The sequence below is a fragment of the Diceros bicornis genome, chromosome 4 (genome assembly GCF_020826845.1).
Source record: "Diceros bicornis minor isolate mBicDic1 chromosome 4, mDicBic1.mat.cur, whole genome shotgun sequence".
Taxonomy (NCBI): domain Eukaryota; kingdom Metazoa; phylum Chordata; class Mammalia; order Perissodactyla; family Rhinocerotidae; genus Diceros; species Diceros bicornis.
The window spans coordinates 76,380,830-76,395,959 of NC_080743.1; the positions used below are offsets into that span (position 1 = coordinate 76,380,830).

General features: G+C 41.1%; 1 protein-coding gene across 4 annotated transcripts in view; it reads left to right on the plus strand.

Moving 5' to 3' along the window:
- Nucleotides 1-15,130, plus strand: part of HHAT (hedgehog acyltransferase) — a 324,456-nt gene that overhangs the window by 16,035 nt on the left and 293,291 nt on the right. For all 4 annotated transcript variants that reach the window (XR_009219848.1, XM_058539785.1, XM_058539784.1 and 1 more), the window contains exon 3: nucleotides 14,165-14,232. Coding sequence is in view for 3 of the 4 variants with exons in the window: in XM_058539785.1 (XP_058395768.1) it covers nucleotides 14,165-14,232 (68 nt within the window). In the remaining variant the exon portion in view is untranslated. The remainder of the gene's footprint in view (nucleotides 1-14,164; nucleotides 14,233-15,130) is intronic.

Below are 15,130 nucleotides of genomic sequence, written 5' to 3' on the forward strand. Positions count from 1 at the left end.
CACAGCTGAGAGGCTGGGAGGTATCGTCTGTAGCTTGGTGGCCGTGTGCTGCTTAAAACTTCCCATAATGTGGATGAATGGGAGAAAGAATTTTGGAGGGACCGTGAGTGGCATCTTCCGTAGTCAGGGACAGTTTCCTAGAGGTGATGGTGAACCTTGACTTAAGGAAGAACAGGAGTCAGCCAGGTAGAGAAGAGGGCAGAGGATCTGTGGACAGAGATGAGTCTGTAGGCAATGCTATTGGGATGTGAGAAAACACAGCATGATCTGGAAACTACAAACCACTCAGTAGGACTGCAGTGTGAAGGGAGAGTGGCAAGAGTGGGGCTTAGATCAAAAAGCAGGGACAGATTGTGAAAGATATTGTATATTTGGCTGGGGAGTTTGGACTTTACCTTGAAGGCAGGAGAGTATGCTGAAAGTAGTAGTGATCACTTAAAATGGCAAAGGTTGGTTCGGGGAAGCACAGTTGAGAGTGCTCTGCCCTCAGCATCTACCTCCTTATAGATCACAGGAGTTGATTTGGATCTGCATCACCAGGGTTGACTTTTCTCCCATTCTACAAATGTCCCACTCAAAACCATGGGCTTTGTTGCAGAGACTGACCATCTAAAGTAGGTGAGGACTGTTGTTTGGTCAAGGCTGCTCATAGCTGCATCCGCCTGCTGAAGTCTCTGAGCTCTCAGGGCCCATGTAGAACGAGCTGACCTCTTCTGTCTCAGGCACTGTTTTAGGTGCTTTATGTACCTTGTCTAATTTAATCTTTAGAAGACAAGCTTGGCCGCAGAAACACAGCCTTCAAAATAACTGTGGTCCAGGGCTGGTATGGTGTCTAGATAGCATCAGAGACCCTGGCTCCTTCTACCGTGTTCCTCTGGCATTCTCAACATGTGGTTGCACCTCATGATGTGAGGTGGCTGCTCCAGCTCCAGCTGTCGTGTTCACTTTTTCCCCACCAGAAAGGATGGAAGGGAAGGGGACGACAGGCCCTCTCCTTTTCAGAGCATGACCTGAAAGTTGCTTATGTCTTATCTGTTCATACACTGTTTGCCAGTTACCTAGTCCTGTGGCCACATCAGTGTGAGGGAAGCTAGTAAATGTAATTTTTTGGGGGGCATTTATCCAGCTACACTCAAGAGTTCTGTTATAGAGGAAGAAAGGAAGAAAAGATATTAGCAGTTAATCAGCAGTCTTTTCCATACGTGGGTATCTTAGTTATCCATTGCTGCATAACAAACCATCCTGAAGCTTTGTGATTTAAGACAACCACCACCATTTATTATTTCTCACTGTTCTGTGAGGGTTTTTTTTCTCTTTTAACTAGACTATTTTTTAGATTCACAGCAAAATTGAGCAGAAAATAGAGAGAGTTCCCATATACTCCATGCCCCCACACATGCACAGGTTCTCCCACTATTAACATCTCCCACCAGAGTGGTACATTTTTTATAATTGATGAGCCTATGTTGATACATAATTATCACTCAAAGTCTAGGTAGGGTTCACTCTTGGTGTTGTTCATTCTATGAGCTTTGAGAAATGTATAATGACATGTATGTATCATTATAGTATCATACAGAGTAGTTTCACTGCCCTAAAAATCCTCTGTGCTCTGCCTATTCACTCTCCCTTTTCCCAGATTCCTGACAACCACTGATCTTTTTACCATCTCCATAGTTCTGCCCTTTCCAGAATGTCATATAGTTGGAATCAGACAGTATGTAGCATTTTCAGGTTGGCTTCTTTCATTTAGTAATACGCATTTATGGTTCCTCCATGACTTTTCATGGCTTGATAGTTCATTTCTTTTGAGTGATGAATAGTATTCCATTGTCTGGATGTACCACAGTTTATTCATACGTTCATCTACTGAGGGACATCTTGGTTGCCTCCAAGTTTTGGCAATTATGAAGAAAGATGATATAAACATTTGTGTGCAGGTTTTTGTGTGGACATAAATTTTCACCCCCTTTGAGTAAATACCAAGGAGTGATGGCTGGATTGTTATGGTAAGAGTATGCTTATTTTCTAAGAAACCACCACTGTCTTCCAAAGTGATTGTACCATTTTGCATTCCCACCAACAATGAAAGAGTTCCTGTTGCTCCACATCCTTGGCAGCGTTTGGTGTTGTCAGTGTTTTGAATTTTGGCCCCTCTAATAGGGGTGTAGTGGTATCTCATTGATATTTTAATTTGCATTTCCCTGATGATGTATGATGAGGAGTGTCTTTTGATATGCTTATTTGCCATCTGTATATCTTCTTTGGTGAAGTGACTGTTCAGGTCTTTTGCCCATTTTTTAATTGGGTTGTTCATTCTCTTATTCTTGAGTTTTAATAGTTCTTTATATATTTTGGATAACATCCTTATCAAGTATGTCTTTTCCAAATATTTTCTCCCAGTCTGTGGCTTGTCTTCTCATTCTCTTGACAGTGTCTTCACAGAGCACAAGTTTTAAATTTTAATAAGTTCAGCTTATCAGTTCCTTTTTCATGGATTGTGCCTTTGGTGTTGTATCTAAAAAGTCATTGCTATAGCCAAGGTCATCTAGATTTTCTCATATGTTATCTTCTAGGAGTTCTATGGTGTTAAGTTTTATATTTGGATCTATGATCCATTTGAGTTAATTTTTGTGAAGGGTGCAAAGTCTATGTCTAGATTAGTTTTTTGTGAAGGTTACAAAGTCTATGTTTAGATTCATTTTTTTTATATATGGATGTCCAGTTGTTCTAGCATCATTTGTTGAAAAGGCTATCTTTTCTCCATTGTATTACCTTTGCTTCTTTGTCAAAGATCAGTTGACTATTTTTATATGGTGTATTTCTGGGCTCTCTATTCTGTTCCATGTATCTAATTGTCTGTTGTTTCACCAATACTGCACTCTCTTGAGTAATGTAGCTTTACAGTAAGTCTTGAAGTTGGGTAGTGTTGGTCCAACTTTGATCTTCTCCTTCAATATTGTGTTGGTTACTCTGGATCTTTTGCATCTCCATACTGAAACTTTAGAATCAGTTTGTCGATATCCACAAAATAGCTTGCCAGGATTTTTTGGGATTGCAATGAATCTATAGATCAAGTTGGGAAGAACTGATATCTTGATAATACTGAGTCTTCCTATCCATGAACGTGTAATATCTCTCCATTTATTTAGCTCTTCTTTGATTTCTTTCATCCGAGTTTTTGTAGTTTTCCTCATATACAGGAGATATTGTGAGTTCATTTCCAGACCATTGCAATAAAGCAAATATTGCGATAAGGCGAGTCACACAAATTTTTTGGTTTCCCAGTGCGTATAAAAGTTATGTTTACACTATACTGAAGTCTATTAAGTATGCAACAGCATTTTGTCTAAAAAAAACAATGCACATACCGTAATTAAAAAATACTTTATTGCTAAAAAATGCTAACCATCATCTAAGCCTTCAGCAAGTCATAATCTTTTTGTTGGTGGAGGGTTTTGTGAAAAATGCAATATTTGCAAAGCGAAATGAAACGAGGTATACCTGTATATCTTATACATATTTTTAAAGATTTATACCTAAGTATTTCATTTTTGGGGGTGCTATGTGAGTGGTATTGTGTTTTTAATTTCAAATTCCACTTTTTCATTGTGGATATATGGGAAAGTGAATTTTGTGGATTAACCTTGTATCTTGCAATTTTGCTATAACTGCTTATTAGTTTGAGGAGTTATTTTGTTGATTCTTTCGATGTTCTACATAGACAATCATGTTATCTGCATACAAAGACAGTTTTGTTTCTTCTTTCCTAAAGCATCTACCTTTCATTTTCTTTTCTCGTCTTGCTGCGTTAGCTAGGATAGGACTTCCAGTACGATGTTGAAAAGATGTGGTGAGAAGGGATATCCTTGCCTTTTTCCTAATCTTAGAGGGAAAACTTCTAGTTTCTCACCATTAAGTATGATGTTAGCTGTAGGTTTTTTGTAGATGCTCTTGATCTAGTTGAGGAAATTCTCTTCTATTTCTAGTTTGCTGAGAGTTTTTAATCATGAATGGGTGTTGGATTTTGTCAAATGCTTTTTGTACATCCATTGGTATGATCATGTGAGTTTTCTCTTTTAGCCTGTTGATGTGATGGATTACATTGATTGATTTTCATGTTCTGACTGTTTTTTTTTTTTTTTTTTTTTTTTTTTTTTTTTTTTTTGTGAGGAGATCAGCCCTGAGCTAACATCCGCCAATCCTCCTCTTTTTTTTTTTGCTGAGGAAGACGGCCCTGGGCTAACATCTGTGCCTATCTTCCTCCACTTTATATGGGACGCCGCCACAGCATGGCTTACCAAGCAGTGCGTCGGTGCGCGCCCGGGATCCGAACCAGCGAACCCCGGGCCGCCGCAGCGGAGCGCGCGCACTTAACCGCTTGCGCCACCGGGCCGGCCCCCATGTTCTGACTGTTTTTAATAAGCCTAGACTGGACTCAGCTGGGCAGTTCTTCTGCTTTGTGTGTTGTTAGCTGGGGCTGCAGTCATGTGGTGGCTCATATAGGGGTGAAACGTCCAGGATGGCTCACTCATGTGGCTGGCTGTCAGCCGAGAGCTCAGCTGGGGGCTGTCAGCTGGAGTGCTGTGGTTCTCTCTATGTTGCTCTCCACATGGCCTTCACTTCTCATAACAGGGCAGCTGGGTTCCAAGAGGGACTATTGCAAGTACACAAAAGCAGCAGCTGCAGATCTCTTGAAGCCTAGCAGGGGAAGTTGTAGAGATCACTTCCATCTCATTTGTTGGTCAAAGCAAATCGTAGGGCCAGTCTAGATTCCAGGGGAGGAAAGACAGCACCTCTTTATGGCTGGAACAGCATGCACGTACAGGGAGAGGAGGAATGGATAGCGGCCGTCTTTGGAGTCTCTCTACCCCAATGGGTGTTATACTTCTTTACCCAGATGAGGATACTGATCCTGAAAAATATAACTATCCAAGGTCACATCTAATAAATAATGGAATTGGGTTTAAACCTGGGTCTGTCCAACTTTAGACCCAACATTTTTTTCTATTCTGCCACTCATATTTACTGATAATTTAATTTCCTAAAGCAGCTTGCTTTAAAGGGGAAGCCCTTTTGTTTATTATATTATTAAACTTTAAAATTTATTTTAAATATATAAAAATTTAATATGTAAAACATAAAATATATATAAAATTTTAAAAATATATAAATTTATTTATATAAATTTTATTCTGGTGTAATAAAAGTTTTCCTTTCTGTGTTATGGTAGCTGCAGGGATGGGGGTGGGAGAGGATCCTTCTGTAGATAGTACAAAACTTTTCTGCACCTCAACTGATCCAGAGGCTGTCATGCTATTTGACTTACTACTGACCACTCCCTAGCCTGAAGCTTCTTTTATCCTCTATGCTTTTCCTTTTAAAGTCAGTGCCAAAGTGTTTCCCAGGCCACTTCCAAGAAACGTCTTGTTTCTCTAATGCTTTTGCCAGTTCAGCTCATGGAAGCTGGATCACCTAGCCTTGCCAAAGTGTGTTCAACTGGTGTGATGTTGTCTTCTTGGCCCCATGTCTTACTTTCTAATTCAGGAAAAAGTGCTACTTACCCTCATTATAGAAGTAGGTCACTGGGGAAACTGTCTCTTCTGTGAACTTTTTTGGGACGTTTGTTCCTGGAGCAAATATTGTGCCTAGAGCATACTAGAGGCTCAAAACGTATTTGTTAAGTGAAATACCACTGGTGGCATCTGCATGGCTGCTTTCTCTGGGCATGGAGCAGGCATCTCATTCACTGCCCTCTCCCGTCAGCAATAGCAGAATTGTCAGGCTGTTAGGGACAGCAGACTGATTTTAACAGCCTCCGTCAAAGGGAATCTCTTGGTTAATCCGCAGCAGGGACTGAAGAGAACACTCCTTCTTCCTCCCAACTCTACCAAGCATACAGCACCTCAAAGTCACGTGGAAATACTTGGGGGTGGTGGTGGTGGTCTGTTATGCTTGGTGACTTCTCCCCTGGTGCTCTACACTCTTGTGGCTAATCTAGACCTACTGCATTAAGTTCCTGCCTTATGATTCAGTAGATGTTGAAACACTTTATGTTTTATGTCTCTCTGCTTACATTTAACATGAGGAAAGATACACTGTACCATGCAGTAGCCTTGAAAGAATTAATGCCTCTGCCTAAAAGAGGGCTGTGTATTTTTGTTGTTCATATCAGTTTAATGCAATTCTTGGAATGAAAACAACTGAATTCTCATCAGTGGAAACCAGTGGTGATAGGGGGTCACTTGCAGAAGCATCTGGGAGGGGAAGTCTTAGTCTAGTGTTTCAACTTACTACCTATCAGTTTATATTCAAATTTTCTATTTCTTCTTGTACCTATTTTGACATTTTTGTAGCTTTCTAGGAATCTATGCATTTTATGTAGGTTTTCAATTTGATTAGTATATTGTGGCTCATAATACTCGTATTTTAAAAGTTGTTGTTGGCTTTTATTTCTTATTATGTATTTTGTTTATTTATATCTTCTTCACTCCCTCCCTAACTTCCTCCCTTGTTCATCTCTCTACTTCTCCCTCCTTCCCTCCTATTTTGCTTTTTTTTGATCAGTTGTGCCAGAGATCTTGTTAATCTTTACAGCTTTTGGCTTTGTTCTATTTCTCAATGGTTTTCTTTGTTCTCCAATTCATTGATTTCTGCCCTTATTATTTCCTTCCTTAATGTTCCTTTGTGTTTGCTCTGTTCCTTTTTATTCTAACTTCATGTGTTGAAAGCTGAGCTCATTTATTTTCTAAGGAGTCTATTTGCGTTGCTGTATTGTATCTGACTGTTTTTCTCCAGAGGATTTCCAGAAGAGGAATTATAGAGTCAAACCACATGAATGTTTTTAAGGTTCTTGATGGATATACCCAGACTGTTCTCCAGGAAGTCTGTGCCAATGAACATTTCTGTTGGAGAGAGTCCATCTTACGCAAGTTGAACCTTTATTCTTTAATCCATCTCACCTGTATTTGGTATATGATATGAAGCGAAGAGCTAAATTATTTTTTTATTTTTTCCCCCAAATAGATAACCAAACACTATTTATTCTTTCTTTTCATATTGAATTATGATGCAATCTTGATCATGTACTAAATTCTTATACATACTCCAGACTGTTTTAAGGGAGCTGTCTTTTCTGTTTCATTGATTTCTCAATCAATTCTTATATCAGCACTGTACTGTTTTAATTATTTTTGCTTTATAAAATGTTTGAGCATCTGGTGGACTAAGTTACCACTCATTATTCTTCATTTCCACACTTTTCTTAGCTATTCTTACTGGTTTATTCTTCCAGACACATATTTGAAATGGCAAGTTCTATAAAATCTCATTAGGGTTTTAATTAGAATTACAGTAAACCTAGAAATTAATTTGTAAATAATTGGCATTCTTATAATATTGTATCTTTCTAACCAGGAATATGGTATTTTTTTCTTTCTTTATTTAAGGTCTTCTGTTACTTCCTTTAATAAAGATTCATGGTCTTCTTCATAATAGGCCCTGCTAAAATTCCTATTGAGATTATTTCTAAGTCTTTTTCTTCCCTTTATGATTGGGATATTTTCCAATTATATATTCTATAATTTCTAGCCGATTATTTCTGGTCTATAGTAAAGGTATATTTTAGTTTATCTATTTCATATTCCAACAATTTATTGAATTCTCTTAATATTCCATTGGCTTATCATTTGATTCTCCTGGTTTTGTATTTAGATAATATCATCCACAAGTAATGATAATGGTTTTGCTTCATCTATTATTACTTAGCTAGGACTTCTAGAACAATATAAATTGGGAAAGAATGCCATCCTTGTTTTAATTCTATCTTTAATGGAAATCTCTGTGTTGTTTTTACCATTAATGAAAAGTTGAACAATCTTTGCTTTTGTTTCCTTCAAAGGAAACATTAAGGGGGGCCGGCCCCGTGGCTTAGCAGTTAAGTGCGCGAGCTCCGCTACTGGCGGCTAGGGTTCAGATCCCGGGTGCGCACTGACGCACCGCTTCTCCGGCCATGCTGAGGCCGCGTCCCACATACAGCAACTAGAAGGATGTGCAACTATGACATACAACTATCTACTGGGGCTTTGGGAAGAAAAAAAAAAGGAGGAGGATTGGCAATAGATGTTAGCTCAGAGCTGGTCTTCCTCGGCAAAAAGAGGAGGATTAGCATGGATGTTAGCTCAGGGCTGATCTTTCTCACACACACACACAAAAAATCACATTAAGGAATCCTAGCCCCGTTTTTACTAAATTTTAAAAAACAGCAATAAACGTTGAATTTTATCCATTTTTTTTTTGAGAGGAAGCTCAGCCCTGAGCTAACATCCATGCCAACCCTCCTCTTTTTGCTGAGGAAGACTGGCCCTGGGCTAACATCTGTGCCTATCTTCCTCCACTTTATATGGGACGCCGCCACAGCATGGCCTGAGGAGCAGTGCCTCGGTGCACGCCCGGGATCCGAACCCAGGCTGCCAGCAGCAGAGCGCGTGCGCTTAATACCTACGCCACAGGGCCGGCCCCAAATTTTATCCATTTTTAAAGTACCCATTCAGATGATTACAGAGTTTTCCTTTTTCAACGTATTGATGTGACGTTTTAAAGTAATCAGTTTTCCAATATGGTTTATATAGATTCCTACAACAAATCTATTACCATGGTATATTTAAATACACTGCTGGTTTCCAAATTTAAAAAATTTTTTAATAATTTCTAAGTGAGATTTGTTGGCCTGTAGTTCTATTTTGTCATCATAGTTTGATATCCTTCACTTGTAAGTTCGTCTGGGCATGGAGCCTCTTTGGAAGTAGATTCATTGAAAACTTTTCAGTCTCTTTCAGTGTCATTGACATATTTAGGTTTTCCTCTTAAGTCAGTTTGACTAATTTATATTTTTCCATTTCATTGAAATTTTCGAAATATTACCATAGAGTTGTATATCATATTCTTGTAACATTTTGAATCCCACATGTGTCTCATTTCTCCTGTTTTAGGAAATTTACCGAAGGTTTTGTCTGTTTAGTGGGTTTATTCTCTTTTTCAAAGAACAAGCTCTTGGATTTATTTATAAATTCTACCACTTTTCTGTTTTCTCTGAAGCTTACTTTCTAATGAACAGCAGCTACCATAGATCCTTTTGGCTTTGCAGATCCCAGACTCCCCTTCTTTTCTGTAGAAACTGTCTTTCTGAAAAGTTGCATATTAGTGACATTTTTATAAATGGAACTGTGCTTTCCATTCATTTGTGTTTTTGTTTCCCAGGCTCTTTATTTTCATTTCTTTAATCTTCAATGATCAGGAGTTTATGTTTCTCTAAATAAACTCTGTGACACCAGGGAGCCCTGATATTTAAGCAAATAGGGAGCAAATTATTTATTTGAATTGCCGCCTCTAGGATCTTTGTTTTTATATAGGCGGTGTTCTTAACGTGGGATACAAATCTAGTTGAGCATATCCACCTTTTACCTTTTGTTTATTCCTATACACGCCTGTTCTTATCACTTATCACCAATCTCAGTCTATGATAAAAGGATAAAGCAGCTCATTTATAGATTAATTCTTTTTTTTATTATAATTTTATTTATTTTTTTTCCCCCAAAGCCCCAGTAGATAGTTGTGTGTCATAGCTACACATCCTTCTAGTTGCTGTATGTGGGACGCGGCCTCAGCATGGCCGGAGAAGTGGTGCGTTGGTGCGCGCCCGGGATCCAAACCCGGGCTGCCAGCAGCGGAGTGCGAGCACTTAACTGCTAAGCCATGAGGCCGGCCCTATAGATTAATTCTTTTATGTTGTTCATGCAACACACTAACCTCTCATGGGGACGAGCTTTGTTAATCAGGAGGTAATTTTTCCCACTTACTTTTGTGGTTAGAGGAAATCGGTTGCAAGAAGATTGGTAACTCTGCAGGGCCCAGTTCACGGTGGGGATACAAAGGCCACTGGTCCTGTCCTGGAGCAGGTGTCCTTGCCTTTGGAACCAGGTGAGCTCACTGACTGTGGGTGGGGTAACCAGGAGCCCTTCAGTTAACTCGTCCTTTGTGAAAGGACCCAAGTACACAGCCTCTGCAGGAGCCGAGGACTGGACAGGGTGTCTTGGTGGCCAGCGTCAATAGTGGGTGTGTGGCACAGCTGAAGCTCACAGTGTTCTGTCTGGCAGTGCTTCATGTTATATTTGACCCTTGGTTTCCTTATCCCTGTGGCCAGGGTCACAGGAAACAGTTGAGTCGCTGCCTTCCTACTGGGATTCCAGGTCCCTGGTCCACCCCTTCCTCTCAGGCTTGCATTGGTGTTTTCCTCCTGTGTTGACACCGAGTCTGCTTTCTTAATTCTTGTAATAAACCTCTCTCAATGACTTGGGACAGGGCCTGGGCTGGAGGGCATTTGAAGGCAACCTCAGTGTTAGACTCCACAGCTTCTCACTCCCCCTGCTCCCCCAGCCAGTGCTGCTTGTTGGATCAAACACAAAGAACGTGCACAGAGTTTACGGCTTCCTCTTTGAGAGTTTCCATCTCGGTCTGGGGCTTCTTCTGCCTCTCCTGGGAGCCCTAGAGATTCCCATGCGAATTGCACACCTGGTGGTCTGCCTTGACAGGCCCCAGCATTCTTTAGGTGAGTAGCAGAGGAGCAGCCTATTAGGGAGATTTGAGGGCCATTTATGTCCTTTATTACTTTGCATCCTATTTACATATATGCCTTGCTTTTGCCTGGGCTATTTCTAAATCGCTCTTTCATCCCCTGAGTGGGAGTTGGGAGAGAGGAGGAGAGAAGGTGTCCCCACACCTCAAGAACATCAGAAAACCCAGCACCGTATCATCCCTCTTCTGTATGATATTTCATATGAATATTTGAGATTTGCTTACCATTAAATTCTCTTATCTTTAGAAGCCCATCTTTTCTGCTCCCTTTCCCTCCTCTCATTTTCAGCCACAGTCTGCTGTACCCACAGGCTTCCTAAAGAAATGAAGAAGCAGTAGGAGCTGATTGGAATTTTTCAAATGCGTGGAAACAGCAGGAGGCATTGAGCCATGATTGGGTGTGCTCGTCCCTGACATGGCTTGTATCAGGTGAGGGGGTATGTGTGCGTGTTTCCCCCTCTGCCTGATTATTGCCCTCTGATTACCCCTATGCCACCCCAGAATTGGTTTCCCATCAAAATGTTGAGGGTGAAAGCGGTAGGTTAGTTAGAGCTTTTAAGTAAAGGGTTTACCACCACAGCTCATTGGCAGCTATTAAAATGCAAATCTCCTCACTCAGTAGGTAGAATGGGGCTTTGATACGTCCTTTTGTCGGCTGGTGGTTGGAGGGGGAGAATCGACAGCTGATTTAGTAATGAGGGCTCATCACCAGAAATTGCTTCATTTCTATGCTCTCAAGCAGTTTTATGGAGCATGGAATTTTGGGCAATGGAACCGGGCACCTTGAAGCAAGAGCTGGCTCTGCCCGACAGTCAGGCCTGTGTGGTGTGGAGAAAATTGTTCAGGCCCGGAAGGGTTCTCTCTGTTTGCAGCATCCCCTTGAGTGTATGTGAGTTGATGAAAACTTGCTTGCCCGAAGGGTGAGAATAGGAGATCCCTGCCTAGAAGGTATAATCAGAGAAGTTCTGAGGGCCATCACTCTTCAGGGAAAGATCTGCTACAGGTTCTCAGGTTCCATTCTCCTATATCAACCAAATTCTGTAGCAATGCGTTTTCCGTTAAGACAGTCTGAAGACAGTGATTTCCAAAGGGGTCGTCAATGGATTTAAGTTGTAATGTAAAATGTATATCATACAGCATTTGTTTGTGTCAAGAAGTCAGACAAGGTTGATTTGTAGAAATTCTCCAAAACATGAGGGAGGTTTTTTGGTCTAGAGCTGTGCTGTCCATGACTCTAGCCGTCGGCCACATGTGGCTAATGAGCACTTGAAATGTGGCCGGTTTGCGTTGAGATGTGCTGTCAAGATAATCTGTACATTGGATTTTGAAGAATTAGTAAGAAAAAGGAATGTAAAATAACTCATTCATAGTTGTTTAATATTGATTCAGTGTTAAAATAATGTTTCAGATATATTGAAATAAATAAAATATACTGAAATTAATTTAATCATAGTTCTCCTGTCTGCGTAGGATTCCTTTTTCCCACTAGAGGGAGGTATGTTCCAGCTTCAGGAAGTCTGGTGCTTAGTGTATAAACTTCACTGCTTCTGAATGTACTCTTAAAAAAGAAGAAAAATAATAACTCAGGTTTCTGCTTTGTTTCAATTCTGCGTAATTCTGATGTCTCTGGAGGTTGCACTTTGTATGAAAGTGAAGCCAAAACAGAAGAGGCAAGAGGCAGAGAGGTTTTCCACCCTCTGTGTATTAATTCATGAGGAGGTTCCTGTCACTTCTTTGTTGAATTGCTTTTGTTTATGGGCTGTTCCCTGGGACTCGAGTCTGTGCACAACACAGCACGCACACACATACAGGATGTGGCGTGTGTGCAGTTGTAACAGAAAGGACCAGGGCCCTGCTACACTCACACACCTACACAGCACCTCCTGGACCACGTGGAGTGCGATATGACTGTGTCTCGGAGTTGTGCTACCTGGTATCCCCGGCCAGTGGTCCATACCCCTCCCCTCTCTGTTGTTCCTAGGGGCGGTGTTTGCTGTGGTTTGAGGCTGGGGCTGCTGTTTGCATCTAGTGTGTGTGAATCTGCCTCTTGATCCTACTCTGAAACCAGCATCATCTTGTGCTTATGGTATAGTGACTACACACTCTCCTGGTTTTCCTTGGATCTTTCTGGGTAGCTTCTTTTTGGTCTTCTGTGGTTTTTGTATGTTTCTTGGTCTGATAAGCACTGGTTTTCCCTTTTCTGGTCTATGCACTCGGTGATCTTAGCCATTCTGGAGGCTTCATCACTGCCCTTATACGGAGGACTCCTAAGTCTTTATCTCCAATATGGGGCACTCTCTTGAGCTTGTGGGGGGTCGGAATTGGCCACCCCAAAATGTGTCTCTTTGGCTTGATTATTTTTAAGAATAAGAGACTCTGAAAGAAACTTTGACCTCCCCCCAACTGCCTAAAAGAATTTCAAATAAAAAGGCCTGTTCCAGGAAGGAGCTAATACCATAAGGCAACTGTAATGTAATGTAAAACATGTCTCTCAGGTCACTTGTCTGTAGTTGGGCCATTTGCCTTTCCATCTCCATGTAAATTGCTTTCCTCCCACTTGAAGTCCCAAACCACTACCCCCAATATCCTCCTTTGTCTTTAGCTGAGCATGGTATTTAAACTGGCAGCTTGGCCGTTGTGGTGAGTTGCTCAGTTTTCCTGAGTCTCTCCCATGTATACATGTTATAAAGCTTTCTTTGATTTTCTCCTGTTACTCTGTCTCATGTCAATTTAATTTGTAGCCCAGCCAGAAGGATCTAGAGTGGGTAGAGGATTTGTCTTCCTTCCCTACAAGCTACATCCATACCCATCCAGCTGCCTCCTGGACATCACATAGACACCCCAAACTCAACCCCCATTGCACTCCTTACTTCCCGTGTCATGGCACTCCTCAGCACCATCGTAGTCTCTTATTATCTGCTCGTCTATCTTACCCAGTGTACAGTAAGTCCTAGCAGGACAAACACCGTACTGGTCTTGCTCTGTTTCATTCCTAGTATCTCACACCATGCCTGGTTATTGTATATCTTCAAGGAGTATTTGAATGAAGATTTTGTTATATCTTTAGTTTTAAACCGATTGTATTGTTTACTTATAAACATTCTTATGACCATTGTGTCACTCCATTGTATAATCTCATTAGCATTATGTCATATCATGGGGCTATGATCACCATCATCTCGTGGCACGGTCTGTTTAAAAAAAGTTTTGACCACTGTATTAGTGGGGCATTTGCATTAATCCCTCCCGTGATTCCCTGTGCTGGAAGCTTTCTCTCTTGACCTCTCTCCTTTTGTGACCCTTATTACACGTCGAAGGGGACATTTCCATCAGCCCCACCACACATTTCCAGGAATTTAGGTCACAGAAAACTGGAGCAAAAGGTCAAGGTGTGTGACATGTTTCCATGCCTGTAGTTCAGTCCATAGGCAGCTTTTCCAGGATATATTCTAATTTCTTTTAGTGCCTCTGCTATTAAACCAACCCAGTTTTATTTAGATTTGTGACTAATAGACACTGTTTTTCTTGTCAGAGCATGAAGAGGAACTGGACCGAGAATTTGACCTGGAGGCTGACACTTTATTTGGAGGATTAAAGAAGGTACAAAGTGGATAAATGATAACCCTTCTCAATTTTCAAACCCACTTTCAATGGTTTGCATCACTTTTGTGTTTGGCATTGACCCAGGTATAGAATTCAGCAACAATTGGGAATTAAGTACGTTTCCTCTTGTAAAGGTGTAAGTGTGTTGTGTTGAATAAGGCGTTCCCCCATGTTCTTTATCTTCTTGTGCGCTGTTTCTTTTCAAGTCACCAGAAATCTGATTATGTAACCTTATCAGTTCACACAGGTTTCACTTTTGTAAAGTTCAGGAAGTTCCTTCCTGACCTAACCATATCTATTAGAATAAAGTGTGGCCCCTGGGCCCTCCCTGTACCAATTGTTGGCAACTATAGGAACTACTTCCTTCCTGTCTCTAGGTGCCCGTGGCTGTCCAGACCGCTGCAGAGCATGCTGGGAATCCCCTTCCCCTCTCCTCCCTGGTTCTGTGGTGGTGGTAGGCTGGCTTATTCATCTTCTGCTGCAGGTCATTGTGTCTGCTGAGGTAGCAGGCGGGGTGGCCGCTGTTCTGTCACATACCTTGTGCCCTTCTAGATGTGACAGTTAGCACTTCTGTTCTTGAGAGTATGTCGTGGGTAGGTACCAGACCCTCCTCTTCCAAATGCCAGATGCTAGACTACTTTTTTCCTCCCAGCAGAACCTCTTTCCTTGTGAGGCTGGGGTTCATCTCATTCTTCCCCTTTCAGTTTCTCAAGACCCCGTTTCACTAAGGACTTGGATCAAAGGAGGTCCAAGTTCCAGCTCATGGTTTGGGGTCCAGGTCAAGGCTAGTGATGAGTGGTGTATTTGTTTTTCTAAGCATTTCGATATATTTTTTAAATGATATCAAAACATTGTTTTTTACTATTTTCATTCTGTGTGTGGTTAGCTTTTGTGG